We start from the raw sequence: 25,853 nt of genomic DNA, 5'->3' as shown, positions 1-25,853 counted from the left end.
CCCGCTGCAGGGGCGGGGGAACCCAGCTCTGGCCAAGAGGGTGGGGATCTAGGAGGTGTCCTTCAATGGGCAGGATTGGGGTCGGAGTGTGCCTATAGGCTCCCCACGGTCCCGTTCTCCTTCCCGCAGTCTGCATAGCAGACCTGATGGCCACGCGGCCAAAGACCTAACTGGAGGAACACCTGGAGTAAAGGAATCTGGGGTCCTGGTGACTGTGAGGTCACATTTGCAGCCCTGCCGCCTATCTGGCTTCATAGGTGTAGTGTTAGAGGTAAATAAACACTGATCCTGTCTGAGCCAATGTTATTGGGGTTTTCTGTCCTTAGCAACCAAATCTAAATGTATGGTCTCCCCAGGGCCCAGTGTGTTGCCTGACAGTGGAAGCCAAGATTGTTGAATGAGTACATGATGGTGAACAGGGGAAGCTTTGGTGAGACAGGAGGGGGACGCTGCCAGGTGGCAAGCCTGGGGGCGGGTGTGGAAGCCAGGCAGAACGCGCTCCTTGGGGTGTGGAGATGCCTCCTCCCTCAGGGCTGGGGGATGAGCTGGCCCTTTCCCAGGAGGGGCGACAAACACATCCCTCACCGAGGATGTGATTAGCAAAGACAACACTCAGGGATTTGCTTTTACTTTTACTTTTTTTTTTTTTTTGCCACTGCTGCTTGGCGTCAAATACCTGGGAGGCTGTTACAAGTCTCACGACGGAGTTGATTCCCTAGGAGCCCCGTGCAGTGACAAGTCTGGTCTCCAAGGGCCGGGGGGACGTGGAGCGGGCCATGCGCCGGCCCATGCCAGCCCTGTCCCAGCCCGCGCCCCTCTCAAGGTGCTGCTGCGCAGGTGCCTGGGCACACCCAAGCTCCCAGATTGACCCAGTCCTCTACCCAGCTTGTGCCTGGGCCTGCCTCACCCGTGACACGGGGAGCACCATGTGAAAAGTGAGCCCTGCAGGTACAGCTCATGAGCTCACTCACATGCTTGTCACTGCTCCCTGAGGCCACGTCACACGCCTCCATGCAAGCATAAATGTCCGGGCCTGCCCTCCAGAAGCCCCTCCTAGGCAGGACACACACTTGAACGGGTGACGGGTCCATCTCGAGGTGCACAGGGGTGTATCTGCTGGGAATGGTGTCCGTAGTAGCAGGAAGGAGGCAGGGGTGCAGTTGGGGCAGACGTTCCCCGTCCTCAGCTTGGTACCCAAGTGGCTGCTGTCCTCCAAACGCTGCCCGCATTCTGGAGCGAGCACAAGGACAAGGAGAAAGCAGGACAGTCCCATCGGCTAGCCAGCCACAGCCGTCCCTTCTGAAGGGGCCTGAAGACTACTGTGCCTTCCATCCTAAGCTGTGGCCAGCAGTCACCGCCACGGCCTCTGCAGGGCCAGACCTGGCTCCCTTTGCCTTCCGGCTGTCCTAGGAGCAGGGTGAGAAGCCCTGTCCAAATGCTGGCTTCTGTGAAATGGGCACATGCTACTGGCCCCAAGGCCATGGTGACGATGAGTATGAACTGGGCACAGGCTGATCTGAGCAAATGCATGCTGGCCTGCTGCTGCCCCTTTTCCTTCCCACCTGCGCGTGCGAGTACACACACACACTCACACACTCCTACCACATGCGATCATCCCCATGCTCTCATCCAAGCACACGCGCATACACGCCCTTGTGTTCACACACTTGTTCACACCCGTGTTGTGCCCACACCTTCGCCCAGCGTCCGTGTGCACAGTGCCCACACATACATAGGACTTGTTCACACTCAAATCTTGTGCACACACATCTGTGCACAAACCTAAGATCTCGGAACGTCCTGAGCATCAGGAAGCAGGGCCTGTTCCGGGAGTCCAGCTGACAGGGGGCTGCCCCTGCCCAACCCCTCCACGGAAATGCCCCTCCAGGCGCTGACCACCAGCAGGTATTAGAAGGCTGCCTTGGGCCCGGGGCCAAAGGAGTTGGTAAGGAGGACCCGCCCCTGGCGCAGGCCCCTCTCCCGGCCCCGCTGTGGCTCTCGGCTCATCTGTGGGGAAGCAGGCTCAGAGAGAGGGCATGCTGGCCCGAGGTCCTTCCACCAGCGGGACCCATCCCTGCAGGGGAGGCAGCGGGGATCCGGGAGCCCGACCCCAGCAAGGCCTCTGGAGGGGCAGGTGCTGCCCCCGGGAAGGGGCTCCACGGGGCTGCGGCCCCAGGCAAAGGCCTCTGAGGACGGGCCCTGGGCACGTCTTGTCTAATTCACTTTCATGGTCACCCTCTTCCCCCTCCCCTCTCCCGCCAGCCTCGGTTCCACGGATGCGGAGACTGAGGCCCGGGTGCGACAACGGGCCTGCCATCTCACAGGGCTGGGGAAGGGACCGCGCGGCCCCGGGGACGTTCGGGCGGCTCCTGAGGTCGGCGGCCCTCGAAGCCCATCAGGGAGACCAGTCTGAGAAGCCTTTGTGGCCCAGCCGGCCGCCGTCTCCGGCCGTTTCCGGTCGTCTCCGCGGGGCAGTCTGGGACTTGTAGTCCTCGGGCGCACGCCGTTCACGGCACGGCGCGGCTCGGGTGGCCATTGGCTGGCGCGAGGCGCCGGGGCCGACGGACGGGCGAGGGACGGCCTCGCGGCGTTCGCCCGGCGCGGGAGGGGCCGTCACGTGACGTTTAGGTCTCTGCTCCGCCCCCTGCACCGCCCCTCCCGCCGGGAGCTCTCGGAGCGCGCCCGCGAGCCACCCCGGCCCAGGTGAGGCGGTGGGGTCGGACCGGGTCGGGTCGGCGGGGCCAGGCGGGCCTGGCCGGGAGGGCGCGCGGCCCGAGGTCGCGGGGCTGGGGGCCGGGTGGAGCGCGCGGGGCGCGCGGGGGCGGGGCGGGGTAAGGGGGTGGGGCCTCTGCGGGCGGGGCCGCCACGAGGGGGAGGGACCTCCGGGGGGCGTGGCCGCAGTGGAAGGGGCGGGGCGGCCGGGCGGGCCGGGGGCGCTGCGGCTCCGCCCCCCAGGGCTCCGGTTCGGGGAGACCCACCTGAGGGCGCATGCGCGCGGTCGCCCTGAGGCCTCGGGTCCCACTTGTGGGGCGCACGGGCGGCCGTCAGCCCCACGCCCTCGAAGCCGTCGCGTCCGCGCCTTTCCGCCCTCATCCACGTTCGGCTTACGAGGCGCCTCCTCCCGGTTCTGAGCGCTGGGGGCCGCGCCGGTTCTGCGCTGGCCCCGTGGGACCTCCGGCGGCCTCCTACCCGGGGCTGGCGTCCCACGGTTCCCGGGCCCGGGGCTCCGTGTGCGCCGTCCAGCGTGGCGGCAGCAGCCACGCGTGGCTCAGGTATGGAACACTGCCCCGTCGCAGAAAGTTCTGGGTGCCGCTGCACAGGATGGGCCTGCTGCCGTCCCAGCTCACCTGGCTCCCTCTCCCGCCCTGCCCGCTCGCAGCCCTTCTAGGTCCTGGTGCAATGGCGGCTCACCTGTTGCGGGCACGTCCCGCTGACGGTCCTCACTGCCCTCTCCCACCAGTGTTTTCGGCCCCACCTCTGCTTCCCTCCCTTGCCAGCACCCCATCCTCTGTCATTGCCACGCGTTTGCTTGTTTTCTGTCTTGTGGGGGGGGGGCCCTGAGAGGCAGGGATGGGGATTGCACTTCACTGCACCCCCAGCAGGGACAGAGACTTGGGGCAAGGATACAGATAAAGCTGGTCAGTGTGGGAGGGTCGCAGCCTGTGGAAAGGGTACTCTCAAGGTTCAACCTGTGGCGTGGTAGATCCCCAGTAGAAATCTGGTGCAGCAGATACCTGCCCAGGACGATGCAGGTTCAGGACCCAACTCACGGTTGCAGATGGCTGTGGAAGAGGGGCAAATCCAAGGACGCTTCCTGGAAGAAGTGGAGCTTTAGCTGGGCCACCTCAACATCTGTCCTCTGTTGGCCTGGCTGCCCCGACTGCGTCCAGGCAAGGTCCCTACGCAGGTGAGGTGGGTGCCTCTGCACAGGAGCTGCCGTCTGGGGCTTACAGGCTCCTGGGCAGGCAGGCACCCTGGAGTCCCTTCCCCAGCTCCCTGCTGCCTTTAGGGTGAAGGTCGGGGTCTGGCTCCCGCGTGTTCCTCCAGCCCCATCTTCTATGACTTGCCTCACGTACTCCAGCTGTGTCAGAGGCCTTGTTTCCTGCACATCCCATGTCTCTTCGCTAGCGTGACAGCTAGGTCTTCTTCTTGGAATGTCCTTGTGTTCCTGTTGTCTCCTTTGGAACCTCCCTGGGTGAGGGTCACCCGCACGCCCATGGCCCATAGACACCTGGTGCTTAGTCTGCCTTGGGTATTACCCTGAGGTGATCTGTGTCTGTGTTTATCCTGCGTGTTTGCACAGGGACCTCTGTCTCCGTCATCTTTGTATGTTGGGTGCCCAGCCCAGAGTCTGTTGTGGGCAGCCCACAGATTTCGATGAGGGAGGGGAATGGCATTATAAAACAGCAAGGAGAACATGGTGAGGAATGCAGTTGCGGCTGGGGGTCTGTTCAAGATGTGGGGAAGCTCGAGGCAGGGAGGTGGAACTTACCTTCCAGCTGGGGGAGAAGACTCCAACTGTGACCAAGCATGTCCCGAGCCTTTAATACAAGGGCTAGATTCGTGCTACGGGTCCCAGAGGAGGGAGGTCTTCCTAGGATTTGGGATTTGAGCTGGGCCAGGCAGCAGGGCGAGGTTTGGTTGGCCAGAAAGGGTGGGTGGACATCCTGGCGGTGGTGGCGCTCATCATCCCGGCCACACTCACATGGCACTCTGGTGCCAGGTTCTGGTCCTCAGCACTTGAGGCTTGGGCTCAGCTCATCCTCACAGTGAGCCCGGCAGCTGAGCAGGACAAGGGCCTGTGACTATCCCCCCAGAACAGGTGGAGAACTGGGCAGAGAAAAGGGAACTTGCCCTGAGTCCTTCACTGCGAAGTCCTTAGATTGCATCCATTCAGGCTGGGACATGTGGCGGCTTGCAAGGCCTGGGCATTTTGTTTCTCTGACTCCCGTGTGGACAGCTGGCCATGGCTTAGGTGTGTCTGTGGCTCCTGGGTTGGTTCCGATGGCGTTGCGTGCTCCGAGTGGAGTTAGCCTGCAGGCCCAGGCCCGCTGTGATTCACTCTGTGAGAATCTGGTTCACGTGGTTCGTGACAGACTCGCTGGTGCTCCGGACCTGTGCCTCCTCTTGGATTCAGCGTTCTCTGCTGTAGCGCCCCACACTGCCCGGCTCCCGAATAGTCCCCACGTCCATGCCACGTCCTGTCCTGGGTGACGGGAACCTATAGGGAGAGGAGCAAACAGACAGAAGGAGCGAGGGCCGCACCCCTGCTCGGTCAGCGTGGATCCTTGCCCGTGCTTCTGCGCCCCGCTGTGAACACCTGTCTCCCACTTGGTTGCGTGAGGTGGGCAACGGAGCTGCCGTTCCTGGTTCTGGGTGAGGAATGTGGGGCTCAGGGGGCTGCTCCTGCACCCGAGCGGGGCCTTGGCAGAGGCTCTAGCCTCCGTGCACTGCCCGCCGGCCTGCCGCCCGTGCCTGGGAGCCGCACCTCTGCTGCCCGCCTGTGGCCCAGGCCCGAAGCCAATGGCTGCTGTGTGAAGGAGTGAGGTTGGTGGTGACGGAGCTGAGCTGAACCCGCATTCTTACTGCGCCACGCTGCCTGTTGGCCCCGCCGTGGCACCCGGAGAACCTCTTGCAGGAGGGGAGCTAGTTGCCTTGGCCAGCATCCTGGCCGAGAAGACAGGACTCGCCCGTGAGCCGGACCTGTACCTCGCAGGTGCCTGAGCCCGCAGAGCCAACGGGGATGGTGATGCCTCCCAGGGGGCCCTTGGTTCAGTGCGCTCTCTGCCATCCGGGGCTGTCCTCAGAAGCCCGTTGCAGCTGCGGGATTGTCCCCGTCAGCCTGAAGCCTGGTGGGGACAGGTGTGAGGTAAAGCTGACCGTGCACTTGGCTTCAAACCCACAGCACGCTCGGGGGAGCCCTGCTCTGCTTTTAGGTCCAACGCAGGCTTGGGGGAGCCCCGTGAGGACTCGGGCCGGTTCGTGGGCTGCCCGTGTCGCTGTGCTGGGGCAGGTGCCAGACGCACGGGATCTTTGGCAGGGCCCTGCCACGGTCTCTGTGCCCAGGGCTGCCACGTGAGATGGGCAATGCTCTGAAGGATTCTTGAAGGCCAGGTCTTGCCCACAGGTCAGGATGTGTGGTGAGCACAGGGGGGCTGCCCTGAAGGCTTTCCTGGCATCACCAGGGAGACTCCTGTGCACACGTTAGGGAGTGAGGTCACAGGGAGGGGTCAGTGAGGGGTGTAGAGAGGGGCCCCCATGGTGCGTGTGACTGTGGGTGGGGCTGCAGCGTCCAGGTCCGTATCGGGGAAGGGGTCTTGGATGCTGGTGAGGCCTGAGCTGAGTCTTGAAAACCGAGCATCAGCTGGGCGGTGGATGAGAAGGAGGACGTTCCAGGCAGCAGGGGCCCGAGGGAAGGCACGGCAGTGTGGGTCTCCCACAGGCCTGTGTGACTGCGGCGTGAGCTGGGGAGGCCCGGCGGGAGCCATGCTGAGGATCCTTGGGGGAGGACTGGAGACGGGCTGCGGGGGCGGGGCGGGGGGTCTGGGGCAGATCACAGCCGGGGCCTGTGGTGGGAGGCTGCCGTGGGCAGTGAGAGGCCTGCATCTTCCCCCCGCCCCAGTCCGCGGGGCCCAGGCCTGTCGGTCCCGTGGCTCGGGAGCCTGTGGCTGGGTCCGTGGTGGTGGTGGCAGTGCCACGCAGCAGAGTGATCGCTGGCTGGGGACCGCTGCGACTTTCCTCGCGGGACGGGGGCGGCAGGGTGCTCACTGCCCCCGCAGCGCTGAGCACCCGCTTGGGGAGAGAGCGGCCGTCCCCGAGGCGGACGTGGGAGAGCAGAGCCTGGTGGTCATGCTGACCCCACGAGCCCCCAGCCTGCAGCGTTGGCCCAACAAACCTTTATTGTTTTCTATAGCTGGATCCATGGAAAATGGTCTTATTTTCTGCGTCTGATTTCCCCTGGGAGGGGGACTGGGCCCAGCCCTGACGGAGTTAGTGTCCTGGTGCAGAAGCGGTGACGTCCTGCAGACGCGGCAGTGTCTCAGCTGTGGCATCCTGACTGATGTCCCTCATTAGCTTGTCCCCGAGCCTGCCCTTTCTGGTCCTGCAGCCACCCGGGGGGGGGGGGCTACCAGTGCCATCGCCGGGGCGGGCACACAAGCCCAGGGCAGAAGGGAGGGCTCCGGGGGCCAGGGGGTGCCCGAGAGGCTGCTGTAGCCCCCTTGTGAGTGACCTTCGGGCTGGCTCCTGCTTTGGAGCGCCTGCTCTGCTGGACGGCCAGGGCGAGTTGTGGGCTGCTTTTAAGCAGGGACAGGGGAGAACTGACGTGGTCACCACAGCAGTCAGCCCTGCTTGTTGACTGCTGGTGTCTGCCGGCCCCTGCTGGGTTCCTTATGTCCTCAGATCAGGAGACTCCCCAGGGCTGGGGGGCTTACCCAGAGGCATAGGCCCGTCCGTGACTGGTCAGGATTTGAACCCAGCCCTTGGGCTGCCGAGCCAGCTCACCCCGAGCTGGCCCGCCTGCCCCGCACTCCTGCCCTGCTGCTTTGCGGGGCGACCTGCTCGGGAGGCACTTCTGCCCTGAAGGATGCCTTGTGAGTTAGAGGACCATGTGAATGTTGCCGTGATTGTATTAAGAAAGACTTAATCTTGGATTTCTCCCCCAGATTGAGCTGCCATCAAGCTCATTCTAGAGGAGAGCTTGGCAAAGGTCTGAGAGCTTTAGGAAATCCAGGTATTGAAGTGCAGAGTAGCACGTGGAGACCAGAGGCCGGGGTGGACCAGTGAGGCTGGATGGAAGGGGGTACAATGAGCTCACTGTTGGGCTGGTGGCTGGCTCTCCCCGACCTGTGACTCAGTCAGTGTTCTCAGGGCTTTGGGGGCCTGGTGCCATGCTCGGGCATCTGCGTGTTCACATCTGTCCTTCTGTCACCTGAGCCAGACCCTGGGTGTGGGCTGAGGGGTGCAGATGGAGCCTGCACTGGCTAGGAAGCCGGACTTTGGGGGTGAAGAAGGTGAGGGAGGGGGGTGGGATGGCATCTGGGGAAGACAGGAGGGCGGGGGGGTCAGGCACCCTGGGGGGCTGGGCAGAGCCAGCCATGAGGAGGGAGGGGTGCAACCCCCACTCTCCCCTGCCCCAGCTACCTTTGGCTGCCCTCCACCAGGATCCATAATCCATTCCAGCCAAGGATTTGGAAAGGGACATGTTTTTAAACCGGCAGCCCAGAATCAGTCTTCCCCCACATTAAAATCACACAGCACAACAGCCTCCTTCCTGGGCTTGGCTGCCTGCTCCGCACAGGCTTTTAGTTTGCTTTTAGGCGCTAACGAGGACCTGGCCTCATTACTCAGGTCTGGCCTCCCTCCCCCCGCTGCAGCGCCCACAGTGAAGGTGCTGATGAGTGTGCCCGGCGTGCGGGTGGGGAGGCGAGGGTCAGGGTTGCAGAGAGGAGACCGGTCTTGTTCTTCCTGGTCCAGAGTCCAGAGAATCTTCAGCTGTAGGGGTGGCCATTCTCACTGGTCTGCAGCCTCCAGGCGGGGCTTCCTGTATTCACTCTTAACGTCACGGCTCTCCTTGCTGGGTACGTGCTGGGTGGCCTCTTCTGCTCGAAACCCTTGAGGGCGCTGGTCCGTGCACAGGCTGGCTGCCTCCCTCCCTTGGCTCTTGCAGCTCCTCGCGGTTTGACCTGATCACCTTCCAGCCTCTGGTCAGCCTGCCAGGCCGACTTCTGGGCCTCCTGAGCCTGCCCTTAGGTGTCCGCTCCGCTGTCTGTCTGCCTGAAATGGCCGGTGCCAGCCCCCCCGGTGACCTCCTCCACGTGTCGGAGGCTCGGCCGAGTGCTGCTCTCTGGAAGCCTGCCCCGTCTGCGGGCCTGACACCTTGGCCTGCCTCTGCTGTTGGCTTGAGGTCTTTGGGAGGGCAGGGCACAGGGTGGCCTGCGGACTCTCCAGTCCTGCCTGGCCAGTTCCTCTCTGCCTATGGTGTTGGACTGTCTGTGCTCCCCCGCAGCGTTACTGTCTTTTCTGTCTCTGTGGCCCCAGGATGGGAGGAGCACGTGATAGGCGCTCAGTGAACACTTGTGCAAGCAGGAGCTAGCTATTGGAAGGAGCTGTTTCTTAGCCAGCAGCGCTGGTGGTAGGAAGCTGTGAGGGGCACCGAGAACGTGGGTGGGCCAGCTGTGAGCAGGTGCTTTACCGGCGTGATGTTCGCTCCTCAGAGCAAAAGGAGACCCCCACTTGGAGCCGGGGTAGGGGGAGGGGTGACTCACAGCTGCTGGGTGGAGTCTTCCAGATCCTGCAGCTCACTGCTTCCCGGGGCAGGGGTAGCTCGGCTGCCTCGAGCAGACGAGCATTTGCCAGGGGGGAGGCGTGTGGGGAGTACTGCAGTGACCCTGAGACCATATGGTGGTCTTGATGCCACTGATCAGAGCAGGGCGGTGGGCGGATCCTTTCTCTTGGCCTGTGAGACGTGACTCTGTTTTCCCAAGGCCAGGAGCGATCCCAGCAGGGCTGGGAGTAGAACCCAGTGTGTCCAGCCATGAAGTCCGGGCTCTGTCTTAAGAATGCTGCCCTGTAGCACCCAGGAGGCTGGATTATGGAGAGCTGCTCACTGGGACGGGATGGGGGCTCTAGTCACCCCTCCCGTGTGCAGCCCCTTCCTTTACCCAGAACAGCTCCAATTTCACTTGTCCCCTTTACCTTGTGGAGTACATGTTTGAAGAAGGGATTCTGTAACGAGGCCTAGTTCTGAAACAGGTTCAGCCCTCCAGTTACACATGGGCAAGCAGAGGCCAGAGCCGTCTGCTGCTGTGGGCTGCAGCCCTGCGTCCTTTGGTCTGACGGTACGTGGGGGCAGAACACCTGCTGCCTTTCCAGACCTCTGCCGCCCTGCCGGAGGAGTCTGGAGGCTGTGGTAGCAGAGGGCCCCACAGACAGCATGCAGGGCTCTGTCTTTTGTGCCGGAGGGCCAGGTTGGCGGGAGTGGGGTCAGACGGCTAGATGTAGGCACGGATGCGATTGGGTGGCTGGAGGTCCTGTTGGTACAGGCTAGATCTTGCTGTGGTCACAGGCGTCCCCCAAGTGTCAGTCGCCTGGAGCCAGAGAGATACGTGTCCACCAGGGTTTAGCAGGACTGGCTCAGTGCGTTGGAGCCCCGCTGATGGGAGCATCTGCTGTTGGGAACGTGTGGTCTTCCTGCCAGAGGGAAAGAACTCTGGGGTCTTGTCCTGGGAATGAAATGCTTGGCTCAGCAGGGAGCTGGGTTGCTTTTGTTCACAGCTCATTGTCCTGAAGGAAGCCCATAACTCCACCTCCAGAGGCCGGGGGCGGGGGGAGCTCCGTGTTGCCCTGCTTCCCGAGGGAGGGGACTGGAGATGGTGGCCCTTTTCCTGACGCGCACACTGCTGGGCCAGGCAACCTTGTGCCCCTGGAAGACCACTCTTCATCCCTGGGCTTCCTCCCTTTCCTCCTGGGATTCCCCTGTGCACGGCGAGGTTAGCCCCGTGGTGGCCCACCTGCCTTCTGGTCTCATGTTCCAGGAGGCAGGTGCTTGGGAAAGCAGATCAGGTTGAGTATGGCCTCTGCTCTGTCCACTGAGTGACCTTGGGCATGGACACGGACAGCCTGATGTCATTTTTGTATTCTTCAATTTTTTATTTCACGACAATGGGCCGTTCACAAGCAGTTGTAAGAAATGATTCTGGGCATCCCTGGGTCCCTTCCCCAGTTTTCCCCATGGTGACATGGGTGTCACACCCAGGATATGGGCGTGGGTGCAGTCCAAGTGGATTCCATCACCAAGGGGACCCCTCACGCCACCTGCCTGCTGCCCCCGCCCCTTAACTCCTGGGAACTGCTCGTCCGTCCTTGCTCTAATGTCATTTCAAGAATATTATATAAAAGGAATCCTATAGCGTGTCATGTCTGGGGACTGGTTTTGTCCTTTAGTGTGGTTCCCTGGAGATTTCTCAAGATCGCTACACGTATCGGTAGCTTGTTGCCTTTTATGACCACTTCCTGTTCCGCGGCATGGACGGACCGCAGTGGAACTCTCCTGGTGTCCTTGCAGTGTAGTACTTTGAGTGGTCCGTGTGGTTTGAGAGTAAAGCCACGTGGGGAGCATGCAGGTGAACGTAACAAGTCTCACCTCGCAGCTGGCCTGGCCCCACCTCCGTAGGTGACGCTGGTCTCGCTGTCCTACACGTGCTGCCACGTGTGCACAAACGTGTGTCAGCTGCACACAGATGCAGACGTTCGTGTTTTTCCTTTGTCTCGTGCAAGGCACGTGATAACAGATTTGTTCACTTTGTTTTTTATTTCTCCCCTTACTAAATAAAATGTCCTGGAAGTCTTTCTGTATTGGTACAGAGAGCTTCTCTTTTTCCTTTTGACAGCTACAGAATACTTCAAGTATGGAGGGGCTGGAATGAATTCAGCAGTCCTTTGCTGACAGCACCTGAGGTGATTGTCAGTCTTTGCCTGTTACAGAAGGAATAGCCTTGTTCCTATGTCACTTTGTACACGTTTAAGTGGACAGTATGTGTGTAGGACGAGTGCTTTGACGTGCAGGTGCCAGCCCAGAGAGCCACGCACTGCTGGACTGCCTCCAAAGTTGGTGTGCGAGTGTTTGCCCCCCCACCCCCCAGGGGGCACCCTGTGCCTGCCGCGCCGGCAGCGATCAAGCTTCGATAGGGATACATCTGGATTCCCTTTAGTAGGAGTGAGTTTGGTATCTTTTATATCAAAGAGTCATTTGTATTTTCTTTGTGAAATTTCTGTTCCTTTGTTCATTTTTTACAAACGGTGTTGTTGATCTTTTTTCTATGGATTATGGAAATTAGCTCTTTGAGTGTCAGGTGAATTAGGTCATGTGCCTTCTGCTTTGGTTATTGTTTGTGATTTGCCACATGGAAGCTTTTATGTGGTTGCATTCATCAACTTTTCGATCATGGCTGTGGATTTTGAGATAGCATTAACAAGGGCTGCTTTTCTTCACGTTTAAAAAGGTCCCGTGTTTTCTTCTGGGGTTCACTGCTGTGCTTGCAGAGTTTTCACTCATTCATCCTTGATTGTGGTGTGTGGTGTGAGGTAGGGGTCTGGCTGACTCTTTCCCCAGGTTTTACCAGTAGTCCCAGCCAAGTGCTGACATGATGAGTTTCTTCCCCATGATTTTAGGTTCTAGCTGAGTTGTGCTCTGAATTCCCATTTGTATTCAGATTTTTTTAAATGTATTTTTTAATGATAAGACCACGCGGCATGAGGTCTGCCGTCTTAAATTCAAGTGTGCGCTCTGGCATTGCTGACTGGAGGTGCGGTGCTGCATAACACGTGTCTTGACCGTATTCACCTTGCTTGACTGAAGCTTTGTGCCCCCTGATTAGTAGCTCCCTGTTTCTCCCTGCCTTAGCCTCTGCCAGCACACCACTCTTGACTCTGGATTTGGCTATTTTAGATGCGCCATGTCAGTGGAATCGTGCGGTGGGTGTCCTTCTGTGACTGGCTTATTTCACTGAGCACATGTCCACAAGCTCATCCATGTTGGCGCATGTTGCGGGATTTTCTTCCTTTTAGAGGCTGAATAGAGGTTCCAGGCCATGGAGGTGCCCCATTGTGTTCACCCATTTGTCTGATGATAGACGTTTACGTTGTTTCTGTATCTTGGCTCTCATGACTGATGCTACAGTGAACATAGGAATGCTCCTATCTCTTTGAGATCCTGATTTCAGTTCTTTTGGATAAATACTGAGAAGTGGAATTGCTGGATCATATGGTAGCTCTATTTTTAATTTTTTGGGGAACCTCCATACTGTTTTGCATAGTGGCCGTGCCATTTTGCATTAACAGCGTGCAAAGGTTCCAATTTCTCCACATCCTTCCCAACGCTTGTTAGCTTTCATTTTTTTTTTTTTTGATAATCGCCATGCAGACAGATGTGAGGTGATATCTCATATTGATTTTGATTTGCATTTCCCTGATGATTAGTGATATTGAACATTTTTTTCATGTACTTGTTGGCTCTTTGTATGTGTCTTTTGGAGAAATGTCTGTTTGGGTCCTTAGCTCTTTCTGTAATTGTGTTATTATTTTTTACCCTTGCATTGTAGCAGTTCCTTGTAGGTTTTGGAGGTTGACCCCTTATCAGATCTATGGTTTGCATACATTTCCTCCTATTCCTCATGTGCCTTTCACTCTAGCGCTTCTTTCCTTGGCTTTGCAGAAGCTCTTAGTCTGACGCTGTCCCACTTCTCTCTCTGTTTTTGTTGCCTTGTGCTCTAGGGAGTCATTGCCAAGACCGATGTCAGGCTTCTCCCTGGGGTTTTCTTCTAGGAGTTTTACAGTTTGGGTCTTGCAAACGTTTGAGTATTTAATTTTGGAGGTGATTTTGTGCACAGTGTATGATAGGCTCCAATTTCATTTTTTTCATGCGCATCTTCATTTGTAAAAGAGAATTTTCTTCCCCCGTGTGTGTTCGTAGCACCCTCATTGAAGATCAGTTGACCGTAAATGTGTGGGTTTATTCCCGGGTTCTCTGTTCTCTTGTGTTGGTCTTCACGCCAGTACTGTACTGTTTTAATTATGGTGGTTTTGTAGTATATTTTGATGTGGGACTCGATCCCAGGACCTGGAGATCATGACCTGAGCCGATGGTGGACGCCTAACCGACTGAGCCACCCAGGTGCCCTGGTTTTTCTGCCTTTTCATTCATTACATTTTGCTTACAGTTAACTTCTTTTGCTTTTTCTCAGTTTATCCTTTTTCTTAGGTGTGTGAGTAATTGTATGCTTGATTCATTTGTTCACATACTTTTCCAAAAAGTGTTTAATTATTTAAGAGCTTTTTATTTATTTTTGGATTGGATATGTTTTCCATAACATTGCTGTCTGGAAGTTCTCTAATTTTGGTTTGTATTTTCATTTTTGGTCCAAGAGTTGCTTAGGAGGAAGTTTTAAAATTTCCAAGTGAAGCGTCTTTCGATGTATTGGTTTTGTTATTTTTCATTGCATTTTGAGCAGAGATACTGACTCTGATCTTTCTGGGTTTTATGTGGTTTTCTTTGTGGCCCTGATGTGGAGCCAGCTTTCATCACGGTCTCACGGGTGCTTGAAGAGACCTGTTTCCTAACTTGGATGTACAGAGGTTGATGTGGGTATCAGTCGGTTGTACCACCTCAGTGGGGTCATTTGGGTCACGTGAGCCCTTGGGTTCTGTCCGTATGCTCTGCTGTGGTGTCTGCCATTGGCGCGTTTCTGTCTCTTTCTCCTTGCGTCTCCTGTGAATGTTGGCTGCTCTGTGACCTGATGCAGAGCTGTTTAAACCTATTTTATTTTTATTCTGAATTGCACCTGTTAGTATCATCAAGTGCTCTTCTTTGTCTCGTTTCTACGTTGCCCGCTTTAGGGTCATGACCCATGGTGTTTTCTCTGGTTTGCACTTGCTTGGCATGCCTTTGCCCACCCTTTTATCCCTGACCCTTTTGAATGACCTTAGATGTGTCTCACCTACCGCATGAAGTCAGATTTAGCTTTGTGATCCAATCTGAGAGTCTTTTTATTTTTAAAAAATTTCACTAGAGAAGTTAAAGTAATTTACAATAGTTGGCAGGTCAAATGTATTTGATTTTAGTTCTGTCGTGTGTGTGTGTGTGTGTGTGTGTGTGTGTGTGTGTGTGTGTTTAATATCTTTTAGTATCTGGTGTGTTTTCTTTTTCTCTCTCTTTTTTTAAATTTTATATAGTTCTGACATTTAGGAGAGTCTGTATCTGTCTTCAGTGTTACCTTTGTAATGCTATCTCATGTAATGCCCTTAGCACTCCGTCGGTGGAGGCCACTTATAAGGACTCTCTGTGATAAGCAGAACATTATCTCCCCCTGCCCTCGCCCCTCCCCCAACCCTTCGCCCCCCAGAGCCGCCTTCACCCCTGAAACCTGTGAGCACGTTCTGGTACATGGCGGAAAGGGAATTTGCAACTGTAATTAAGGCTGTGGTCCTTAAAAGAGCTTATCTTGGATTATCGCGGGGGGGGGGGGGCCTCAAAGTGATTATTTGAGCCCTTTTTAAAAGCAGAGAACTTTCTCCAGCGAGACGTGAGAGAGATTCCAAGGGTGGGAAGGATTTGAGGTGTAGTGCGGGGTGCGAGGGCCAGAGAGGAGCCTCTGGCCCCGGGCTGACCAGCCGACCGCCAGCACAGAAGGCATGACCTCAGCCCTCTGGCTGCAAGGACCTGGTTAAGCCAGGCTCCAGGATGCCTCCCAGAGTCCCAGGCAGCCCAGCCCAACTCCTGAGCTGCAGAAACTGAGACAGCAGATCTGTGTGCTCTTGCTGCCAAATTCGTGGTCATCTGCTCTGCTGCAGAAAGAGACACATGCCCCTTCTGTGGGCTTGATGACCTTTCTGTGCTTTGTGTTCTTCCCTTCACTAGGTTGTAATCAGTATAGTTCATTCCCTTTCTCCGTGTTTCCCTTCGTACTGCTAATACTTGTGTTTTGTTAGGGAAATGCTGGCTGTAAATGACATGCTTTGGCTGGGAGTTCTTACGACCAGGCGATGGGCTGCTTGTCTCCCCTCTCCTGTCTTCTCCCTCCGTGTTTACTCGTCCAGTCGCTTCTCCAGAGTCAGGCATGTTATCTGCATTCAGTCAGTCCAGCCCCACGTCTATCTGTCTTGCACCCCCAGGGGTGTGTGCGAAATGCTCCCCACCCTCTAGATCACGTTCCCCTGTCGCCTCGGATGCCTGCAGACACACTCAGAATGGCTGCTGAGCCGGGGCCTGCGTGTTCTGGGCGTGGGGGGCAAGGTGCCCGTTGAAGGAGTCCTTGACCATCGTTCCTGTGGGTCCTGTAGCGGCCCCTCCACTGTCTCCTGACTCGGGGTGTCACTGTGCAGCAGCCCCAAGCCTGCTGGTTCGTGTCTCTTCTTCCCTCCGGGTGACATTGCTCCCGTTTCTGCCCTTTGTGATGATGCTTCTTTTTCCTTTGTTTTGTGAGTTGTGCCCCCTTGAGGTCCTCTCTCTGAGCGAGCTCTCCTAGCTCTGCTTTGATGACTTCCTGTGTAGTTTCCTGTTACTTCTGTGTTTCTGGGCAAACTGCTCTTGCTCTGCTTCATGTTGGGGTATGGGTGTCCCTCACCTCTTGGAAGGTGTCATTGCTGTGTTCCGTGTCTCTCACCCCCACCCTTAGTGTCCCTGGATCAGTGTTAGGCTATTCTTCTCTCACTGTTCTTTTTAAGAAACTTAAAATCTTTTTTCTTACTGTAGTAAAATACACATAACATGAAGTTTACCATTATAACCATTTTTTAAAAGATTTTATTTGTTTATTTGAGAGAGAGTGCATGTGTGTGTGCTCGTGTTCTCGTGAGCAGGGGGAGGAACAGAAGCGGTTGGAGAGGGCAGGGGAAAGAATGTGCTGCAGACCGCACTGAGCAAGGAGCCTGACTGGGGCTCGATCTCACAACCCTGACCTGAAACCAAGAGTCAGATGCTTAACCCCCTGAGCCGCCCAGATGCCCCTGATTTTTGTGTTTTTTTTTTTTAGGTAAACGGCACCCAACATGGGGCTCCCAACTTATGACCCCGAGATCCAGCGTCACACGCTCTGCTGCCTGAGCCAGCCAGGCCTCCCCATTATAACCGTTTTTAAGTGTGTGGTTCTGGGCATGAAGCACATTCACATTGTGCCACCATCACCATCATCCATCTCCAGAACTTCCTCATCTTCCCAAACTGACACTCTGTCCCCATTACACTCCCGCTCCCCGTGCCCTTCTCCCAGCCCCTGGCCCCACCATCTGCTCTCTGTCTCAGACTCTGATGCCGCCCGGGACCTCACATGAATGCACTTGTACGGCATTGGTCCTTCTGGCTGCTTCCATTTAGCGTAGTGTCTTCAAGGTTCGTCCGTGCTGTAGCAGGTGTCAGAATGCCCTTCCCACCAGTGTGGATGGACCACATTTCACTTGTCCGTCCATCCGTCCATCCGTCCCCACTGGAGTCTCTCCCACCCGCTGCCGCTGTGAATGACGCTCTGTGAACATGGTCGTACCGACGTCTCTTCCGTCCCCTCCTTCCGTTCCTTTGGGTATTTGCCCCAAAGTGGAGTTGCTGGATCATATAGAAATGCTGTTTTCACTTCTTTTGAGGAACCGCACACTGTTGTCCACGGCGGCTGCACCCGTTTGCACCCCCCACCGGCAGTGCACGAGGGTCCGGCTTCTCCACGTCCTCGCCAATGCTCGTCGGTTTCTGGGGTTTTTGGCAGTAGCCATCCTGCTCGGTGCGAGGTGGTGTCTTGGGGCTGTGGTCTGCATTTCCCTGACGGCGGGTGATGTGGAGCATGTGTTGGTGTGTCTGCCGGCCGTCGGAGGGAGTGCGTGAGGCCCTCTGCCCACACGGGATAGGACTGTTTGTTCTTCCTGTTATCGGGTCTCAGGAACTTCCTTTATGTTCCTGATATTAATCCCTTATCAGATACACTTTGTAGACATTTGTTCTTGTTCTCTGGGTTGCCTTTTCATTCTGCTAATGGTGTGTCTGACACACAAAAGTCTTTAATTTTGATGACGTCCGATCTATTTTTTCTTTTCTTGCCTGTGGTTTTGGCGCCAGACCTGAACAACCACAGTGACATCCGGTGCCACGGAGCTGTTGCTCTCTCTTTGTCTCTGGAGTTTTACAGTTCCATCTCCTTCATTCAGGTGTTTGATCTCTTTTTGCATCGACTTTGTGTATGGTGTTAGGTAAGTGTCCACCTTCGTTTTTCTGCATGTGGATGTCCAGGGTTGCAGCACCATTTGTTGGAGAGACTGTCCTTTCCCTGTTGAGTGGTCCTGGGGCCCTGGTTGGAATCATTTGGCCACACATGTGACGGTGTGTTTCTGGGCTCTCTGCTCTGCGCCACTGGTTCATGTGTCCGTCTTTACGCCAACACCACAATGTCTCGATGCTGTAGCTTTACAGTAAGCTTTAAAATCAGGAAGTGTGATACCTCCAGTTTTGTTCTTTTTCAGTATTATTTTGGCTATTGAGAATTTATTGTTCATTTTGGAATGAATTGTTTTTTTTCTGGATCAGCTCTTTGTAAGAGTTCTCCCTGCCCCCTTTTCAGGAGGCGGGGCATGGGGACCTAGAGGTGAGCCGCCTTTGGGGGCTCCTTCCTCAGCTGCTGCCACAGGGGCATCTGGACGTCCGCAGGGGAGCTGTCCCTCAGGGGAGCCCGTCCCGTAGGAGCCTGTCCCACAGGAGAGCCCGTCCCGCGGGAGCCCGTCTCGGCAGCTCTCTGTCATCCCAGCTTCTCCTCTGCTGCAGCCTGAGTGACCTCTCTGGGGGCCTCTGACCCAGCCCTACTTGCTCAGCTCTGTTCTCGGTGATTCTGGGTCAGCCTGTAGCACTCAGGGAACGTATTTTGCAGGTGCCCTCCGAGACCTGCCGCTGCCCTGCTCCTGCCACAGCCGTGAGCGTACCGTGTCCTCCTGCAAGGGCCATGCCCAGCTTCACCTGCTCTCGGTAGCCTGTACCTATGTTGTGGGGCCTGCAAATTGTATTTGTTTCCTACTTTCTCTGAATACGAAGTCTGAGCTTTTAAATTTTTTGATTACTTTTGGGGGGTCATTCTCCTCATCATCTTAATGTGATTTCTAGAAGGAAGTAGGAAGAACTCATATTCAGTAATCTAGAGCTATGAGAAGGGCAACAGGACAGTGTGGCCCCCATGCGTCTGGTGCTGACACTTGCTGAGGACTCACACACAACCCTGCTCCCAGGATGGCAGGCTCCCAGCCCTGTAGGGCTGAGCCCAGGCTGGGAGAGAGGATGGCCCAGTGGGCTGGCGTGGACCTGTTGCATTCAGCACCGTGGACAGCTCGAGGGTGTCCCTGCAGGAGCCTCTGACCCCAATGGGGCCTCCGTCTTGGGCAGCCCGTCCTGCCCACAGGGATGCCTCCTCCCTGCAGACCCCGGGGGTAAGCGGCCAGAGGTGCAGGGCTGTCCTGGTCTCTGAGCCACTGGCCTGGCACTCATTACCAGCAGGTGGGGCCTGCAGTCAGGGGAGGGCTGTGGGGTGCTGCTGTGGGGCGGGGTTGAGGGAAAGCTCTCCTTTCGCCAGGCGACCCCTCTTAGGTGGGTCTGCATTCTCAGTGCTGTGGTGAAGAGTGTCGGCTTTGGGGGCCTGGCCTGTGCCTGCTGCCTGCCCCCTACCCCTCTGTGATTTAGTTCTGCCCATGGCCCCCCTCCCACCTTCCCTGAGACCTTGCTCCAGCTCTGGCCCCCTTCCCGTAGCAAGGGTCCTCTCCTCCTTAGTTGTGACCTGCTAAAGTTACTCCCATTAAAACAAACAAGCTGCTCCCAGCCTCCCATCCCTGAGCACACTGCACCCTGCTGTGAGGGAGGAGGGGGTGTTCGTGGTCCGGGTGGTGGCCCTGTGGTGGCTGGCTCATGGAGAACAGGACGCTGCTGCTGGGGGTGATGGCAGGTGGCAGGGCCTGTGCCAGGGGAGGCTTCCTGCTGCTCGGACGCATAGCAGCCTTGGTAGGGTCATCCTGCTGTTGGTGCTGCTCCCAGTGGGGCAAAGACCCGGGGCAAAGCCGCACTCTGGACATGTACCTTGTCGATGGTGGTGGTGGTGTGATGGTGCCTACCGGGAGAAGCTGCTCAGGCCCATGTTTCCTCTGCTCACCTACATGGGGCTGAGTGCCCCCAGTGCCCCGTATCCTCCCTCCCTAAGGAAGAAGGTGCTCCGGGCGTGGAGTCATACAGGGTGTGCCGTTGGGATCACGGTTCTGTGTGTGTGCCCTGCGACCGGGGTGGGGACTCAGCAGCGCCATCAGGGAGCCCCTCTGCGCCTGGCCACACACGAGGGGACCTGGGGCTCTGTGGTCTGTGGAACGTTCTTACTGGTGCCCGTGGCCATCCTTCCTCGCTGGCCTCCTGTGACTTGGGCTGTCTTCTTGCTCCTTTGCTGCCCCCGTCCTGGGAGAGGGCTCGGTGGATGGAGCAGGCCGCTGGGCAGTGGGCAGAGCCGGGCCTGGAAGCCTGGCCTCCTGTGGCCTTCCTGGAGAGCGGAGGGGCACGTGTGGCTGCCGTCCTGAGTGCCCCTTGGTGCCATCAGCAGTCCTCTTTCTCCGTGGCCTGTTCTGGGCGCTCTTCCGTGAGGTGGCTGGGGTGCCTGGCTGGCACCGGTGTGGCGTGGAGGCCTGGTTGCTGTAACAACATCCTGAGGTGTGCCATTGCAGCTCCCCCAGCTGGCCCTCCTCTGCCTCTGGCTTTGTGGTGTGCATGGGCACGTGGGGCCGAGCATCTGGCCTGGGTGTGCATGGGGGGCAGGAGAAGTGGGTCCGGGATGGTGGCCTGAGCGTGGGTGTGGGCAGGAACTGGGGCTCTGTGACTCGGGGTCTCTGTGGCCAGATGCACTAAACTTAGAGAGGTGACGGTGTGTGCCCAGGTCACCTGCGGGAGGGGACTTGCCCCAGCCTGCAGCCAGTTCTCCCCCTGAAGGAAACAAAATCAGCAGACGTGACTGACCCACACCTCTCTTGGTGGGCCGTCCCCCAGGCAGGGGTCCGGGTTCCCGCCGGCCTGAGGCGGCAGCATGCCGTGGGAAGAGGGTGCGCTAGCGTCTGTCTGTCTCCAACAGCCAGTCTCTGGGCACACGCAGGGGCCGTCTGGGCAGACGGATGGCCGGGGGACCCGCTTCTGCCCAGTCGCCTGGTGATCCCGGGCAGGTCTTAGCACCTGGCCTCCACAAACGGTCACATGTGCCCAGGACCTGGGAGATGGCTGTGCCTGCTTGTGGGAATGTCTGGGAAGGTCTTGTCTGGCCTGTCCCGTCCCAGCGGCTGTGTCTGTGGTGTTACTGTGGGGAAACCACACGGAGGAGATGAAACGAAGCTCCTGCCCTCAGTCTCCCTCCCTACCTGCCTGCGAGAGCCACCCCTGCCGCTCCAGACACCCTGACCTCCACCTCGACCCCTCGGAGGGCACTGGGCCTCCAAAACGGAGGCTGCGTTAGGGTGGGAAGGAGAAGGCTCAGGGCCTGGGCCTGGCCACGGGTCGGCTCCCTCGGTGCTGACAGCTCACAGCCCGGCACCTGGCCTTGGGAGTTAGTCACTCATCCACAGACATTTACTGAGTGAGCCAGGGGCTGGTGGTGCGGAGGTGGCTGAGAGAGCCCCGGCCGGGGGGGCCGCCCGTGGCTGCAGGGGCTGCCTGGGAGGGCAGTGCAGCTTGGTGAGCTACCTGGAGGGGGCGGGCTGCTGGGGACAGAGAGGAGGCTCTTCAGATGCAGGGGAGGAGAGACTGGACCCTTCCCCCCCCCCCCAGTCTGAGCAGCTAGCCCTTGTCAGGTGTTTTGGGGGACTTGCACAGGCGTGGGTGGTCTAGGCTGGGTCTCTAGCCAGGGTCTTCTGGCCCCGGGGAGCCAAAGCAGCCTGTAGCCCCAGGGTTGGCGGTGGAGGCCAGTCCGCTCCTGGAGGTGAGGCTGGGTGGGGACCCCCGGGTGGGGAGCCCTGCTGCTGACCTTGGTGTTGCTTCCCTTTGTCTGTGGCCCCTCTTCCATCTGGCCGCAGTGCCCTGGGGGTGTCGAGAGGCCCTTGGGGGGCAAGGGCAATCAGGGTTGAACGGGCCTGTGGCGCACTGGTCTGTCCCTGGGAACCAAATCAGGAAACGGGTTAGGGCTCACCGTATGCCCCAGCCAGGCTCAAGTGGTGACTGAATCCGGGGTCATCCGGGACGCCTCCTGGGCCAGGCTGTGGCTGGCTGGGGTGAAGTATCCCCAGTGAGCTGGGTTGGAGCTTTAGTCTCCTCTCCCAGGAAGCAGAGATGAACAAGGTGGGGGGCCCACTCGCAGAGGCTTGTGGGGCGGAAGCAGGGACTGGATGTGTCCGTCACCCGTGGTCGTTTGTTCTGCAGACACGGGGCAGCTCCCGGGGCACAAGCGGGGCTGGGTGCCACGTTGGAGTGCTGTGGGCCCGCCAGCCACAGATGTCCCTGAGTGGTCGCTGTGTGCCTGCCCCTCCAGCCCAGGGGACACATGGGTGATTGAAGCTGACACACACGCTGGCCTGGAGAGCGCTGCCTGCCAGCCCGCACGCACTGCCACCCCCACCCCGCACGCACTGCCACCCCCACCGCACGAGTCTGTCCTGTCTTCCCGATCATCGCGCCGTTGTGCACAGCCCGTGTTTGCTTGGTGAAGTGAGGTATTCGGTTTATTTCTCTTGATTATTAGAAGTGACCTGTCCCTGGCAGAGAACTTGGGAAGCCCGGGGGGCTCACACTGCGAGCGCTCCCGGGTGCTGGGTCCTGAGTGCGGTTCACCCGCCCGCGGCCTCCTCTGCTCTGCCCGTCGGCCACAGTGCTCGGAGCAGTTTTGTGACTGCTTTGGCATGTCCTTTATGCACCCTGCAGGCCACCCAGTTACCGTGTACGGGTCAGTGTTGGTGCATTCAGCCTTGCGCAGCCGTCACCTCGCGGTGGCTCCGGGACATCTTCATCACTCGGGTAGAACCCCGGCCCGCAGCAGTCTCCCCTCACTCCTACCCCTCATCCACCTGGCAGCCCCTACTTTGTGCCCTGTCCGCGTAGATGTGTCTGTTCTGGACATTTCGTGCAAATGGAATCAGCTGCGCGTGGCCCTCCGTGGTGGCTCATCTCTCTGAGCGGCGTTCACGGCCGGTCTCGGGGCGTCTCCCAGGGTGACACTCAGCAGGTTTATCTGTTCCTTCCAGTCTTTTGTCTGCATATGGGCAGAGTTTTGAGTGTGATGGAGCTAAGGTGCCCCGGCACGCACAGACCTCACAGGTTCAGTTTGGTGACTTTTGGTGGCCATGTTCATCCGGGAAACCACCACTGCCATCCACATTGAACATCGGGTCCCCCAGGAGGTCCCCGGTGCCCCTTCCAGCCACTGCACCCCCTTCTGAATCCCAGCACCAGATGCGAGTGTAGCCTGTTCTAGGATTTCATCTGTGTGGTGTCGTACAACGCGAACTCTTTGTGGTCTGGTTTCCTGTGCATGACACGATGTCCCTGTGTGTGTCGCTGCAGGCCCAGCGACCTTTCGGGGGATGGATGGGCCGGGGTTTGTCCCTTCTCCTGTTGGGGCGTGTCTGGGCTGTTTTCATGTTGGGAGGTGACGACTGGGTGTGGGGGTGTCTTTACGCAAAGCCGCGCAGCAGGTCTCCCTGGTGGCGGCTCCTGCAGGCAGACCTGCGCTCTGCCCGCGCCTCGGGGTGACTCTGTGATGGAAGCACTTCCGGCCTCATTTTTCTCTTTATTGTTTCTGAGTACTTCTCCCGCAGCTAAACATATACTTTTAACGCTATTAAAAGTCATGATGTAATATTCTGCCTTAGGTACCTAATGTGATACATGTAATTCTTCATCGGTTATTTCGGTTGTTTCTGGCTTTTGTTTTATATTTTGTAATGTCTCTGAGTATTTCCTGTCTGAATGGCTGGAGCACAAGCGGGGTGCGGGGTGCGGTCCTGCTGCCAGCCATCTGCAGTGGGCGTGTGCAGCTTGGTGCTGGGAGCGCTGCCCCGCATCCCCCGCTGCGCATGGGGCGCCCCCTGTGGTTGCTTATGGGGCGTTTCTCGTGCGGGCAGTCTGTGCACATTTCTTCCTTGCAGTATCTGCATCATGCTTGCTTATTTACGTTACCTTTGAATGTGATTAAACATCAGTTTGTGGAAGTGTTTTGTATGCAGACGATAGCAGCCTTTGTCCTGTTTGTGGTGACTGTTTCTGCGGTGTTAGTTGTCTTCTAATTCTGCTCTGTCGCATTTTCATTTACAATTTTTTTTTTTAATTTAATATGGTGCCAAATGTATTTTCTTGTGTGTTTGTGTGTAATGTTGCTTTTGTATTTGGGAGATGTTTTCTTTTGGGTTGCTTTACTGTTTTATTTCTAATTTATTTTTAAAGTCTTCAACCCTTTAGTCCATCTGGATTGTTTTTGTTTAGATGGTGAGCTGAGGAGCTGGCATGGTGTTTTTTCAGCGGCTCATAGGTCTGTCTGAGCACTGGGTCCTGGAAGGCCGCGGTGGGACAGGACAGGCTCTGGGAGGGGAGGCCCCTTCCTTGGTACCTGTGTGAGCTCTGTGAGTCTCCCTCCCCCCTCCATGCACCAGGTCCCTGCTGAGGGCATGTGGCTTGGGTCAGACCCCGGCAGTGGCTGCATGGTGAACTCACTGAAGCGCACTTCTCCTTGACCCCTGTCTTCGGCTGCACCCCTGCCCAGCCCAGGTCCTGACGGGGTGGCCCGAAGCTGCTACTTCCCGAAGGGAGGTGGGCTTTCTGCTGTGGGTGTCGGGGGTAGGTTTGTACAGTCTTTGTTTGCACCGGAAGCTCATTGCCCCCACGGCTGTGGCCCCAGGGGTCCTGCATCTGGCAGGCCCCCTAGTCCTTGACTTGTCCCTTCACCCTGCACTTTCTCCAGGGCCAGCCTTGGGGTTCTCAGGGCTCCCTGTGCGGGAGAACAGGAGTTCCTTGTGGCCCCAGTGGTGAGCACACCCTGCTCTCTCTCCCACTCACTCCTGGGCGGCCCTGCTGGAGACCAAGTGTGCCAGACTGGGGGAGGAGTGGCTCTGTGGTGGCCCCAGGGCTGGTCAGAGGCAGACTGGGGATTCAGACCTGGTGGCACCTGCAGTCTTCTCAAACCCTGTCCTATAAAGGGGAGCAGGTCACAAGCCTCCCGCGGGGGCGGGGGGGGTCCCTTCCTCCATCCACACTGTTCTTCCGTAGTTAATCTCTGTGCCTGGGCCTGGTGGGGACCGAGCCATGTCTCCTGCGTCAGGACCCCCAGTGTGTGGGCACTGGGGATGGAAGCAGGTGCTTGCTTTTAGGACCATGCTGCTATGCCCATGACATGGATGGATGGGTGTGATGCTGTTTTTCAGCGCGAATGACTTGATTTGTCCCTTTAAGGACCAGGGCTTTGAGAGACTGGCATGCATGCCGTCACAAACTGGGCAATGGGCTTGACCAGGAGACACGGCCAGGACTGCCTGGTGGGCTGACCCTGCGGCCGGTGGCTACCAGGCCTGCCTGGCAAGTCCTGAGGAGCAGAGGAAGCTGGTGTCCGTCCCAGGGCCCATCCTGCCAGGGCGCTCACCCCCTCCTCTGCCAGCCCGCTTTCCTCTTTCCCACAGGGACTTAGCGGCCAGTGGGGGACAGGTCTTCTGGTGCCCATACCACCTTGCACTGTGGTGGCCCTCAGCTGCCCCTGCCCCCATGGGCACAGGGTGGGCCAGGTCCCTCCAGTGCAGCAGCTGGCAGACTGCCTGTGTCCTCCCGGGGCCTCTGGATGCGGAGTCCACCGTGGGTGCCCAGGAGCCCTGAGAGGTGTATTGCAGCATGTGGAACAGGGCCTGGTGCGTGGTGGCCGTGGGCATGTTGTCCACTGACAGCGCCACTCTGGTGGGAGGCCACACAGTACAGGGCCGTGGAGGCTTGGCGTTCCCGAATCCGGGCCTTGTCTTTTCACCCAGGCTGCTGCCTCCCTGGGGGAAGGGGACCAGGAGCTCCTGGGTGTTGGGGCACCTGCCTGGTGTCTGTCCTGCATGTTCTGTTTGGCGTGGATTTGTGGGCTACAATCTGGTGGTGGTTGTGAGCCACAGACACCTTCCCAGTCCCCCCGAGGGCAGGGTGCTGAGGCCCTGAGTGGTTCCCCTTGCCGTCTGGTCTCCCCCTGCCCCACCTGTGCATCTTTCCCATTTCAGAGTGTTTTCATTTGAGAGAATTCTTGGGGGACCTGCGGGTCATGGATTTCCCACTTCTGAAGAGATGTGCTTGGAAGCCGCGTCCCAGGTGAACAGGCAGTAGTCTTTTAACATTTCCCGGGATTTGGAACTAAAACCCCTCCTTT

At 57.9% G+C, this 25,853-nt stretch overlaps 1 protein-coding gene across 7 annotated transcripts in view; it reads left to right on the top strand.

The window, feature by feature from the left end:
- Nucleotides 1–2,569: 2,569 nt before the first annotated feature.
- Nucleotides 2,570–25,853, top strand: part of TSNARE1 (t-SNARE domain containing 1) — a 102,582-nt gene continuing 79,298 nt past the window's right edge. For 5 of the 7 annotated variants that reach the window (XM_025871205.2, XM_025871202.2, XM_025871201.2 and 2 more), the window contains exon 1: nucleotides 17,697–17,730. In XM_025871205.2, the coding sequence (XP_025726990.1) occupies nucleotides 17,721–17,730 (10 nt within the window). In that variant the 5' untranslated portion in view covers nucleotides 17,697–17,720. Of the gene's footprint in view, nucleotides 2,704–3,008; nucleotides 3,273–17,696; nucleotides 17,731–25,853 lie in introns of those variants that run through there. The other 2 variants (XM_073893296.1, XM_025871203.2) reach the window with 2 other exon arrangements.

The sequence above is a fragment of the Callorhinus ursinus genome, unplaced genomic scaffold (genome assembly GCF_003265705.2).
Source record: "Callorhinus ursinus isolate GAN/ISIS: 27379988/994484 unplaced genomic scaffold, GSC_fseal_2.0 scaffold5, whole genome shotgun sequence".
NCBI classification, from domain to species: Eukaryota; Metazoa; Chordata; class Mammalia; order Carnivora; family Otariidae; genus Callorhinus; species Callorhinus ursinus.
The sequence above is the reverse complement of the archived record's forward strand: the minus strand, read 5'-3'. Positions and strand labels throughout refer to the sequence as shown.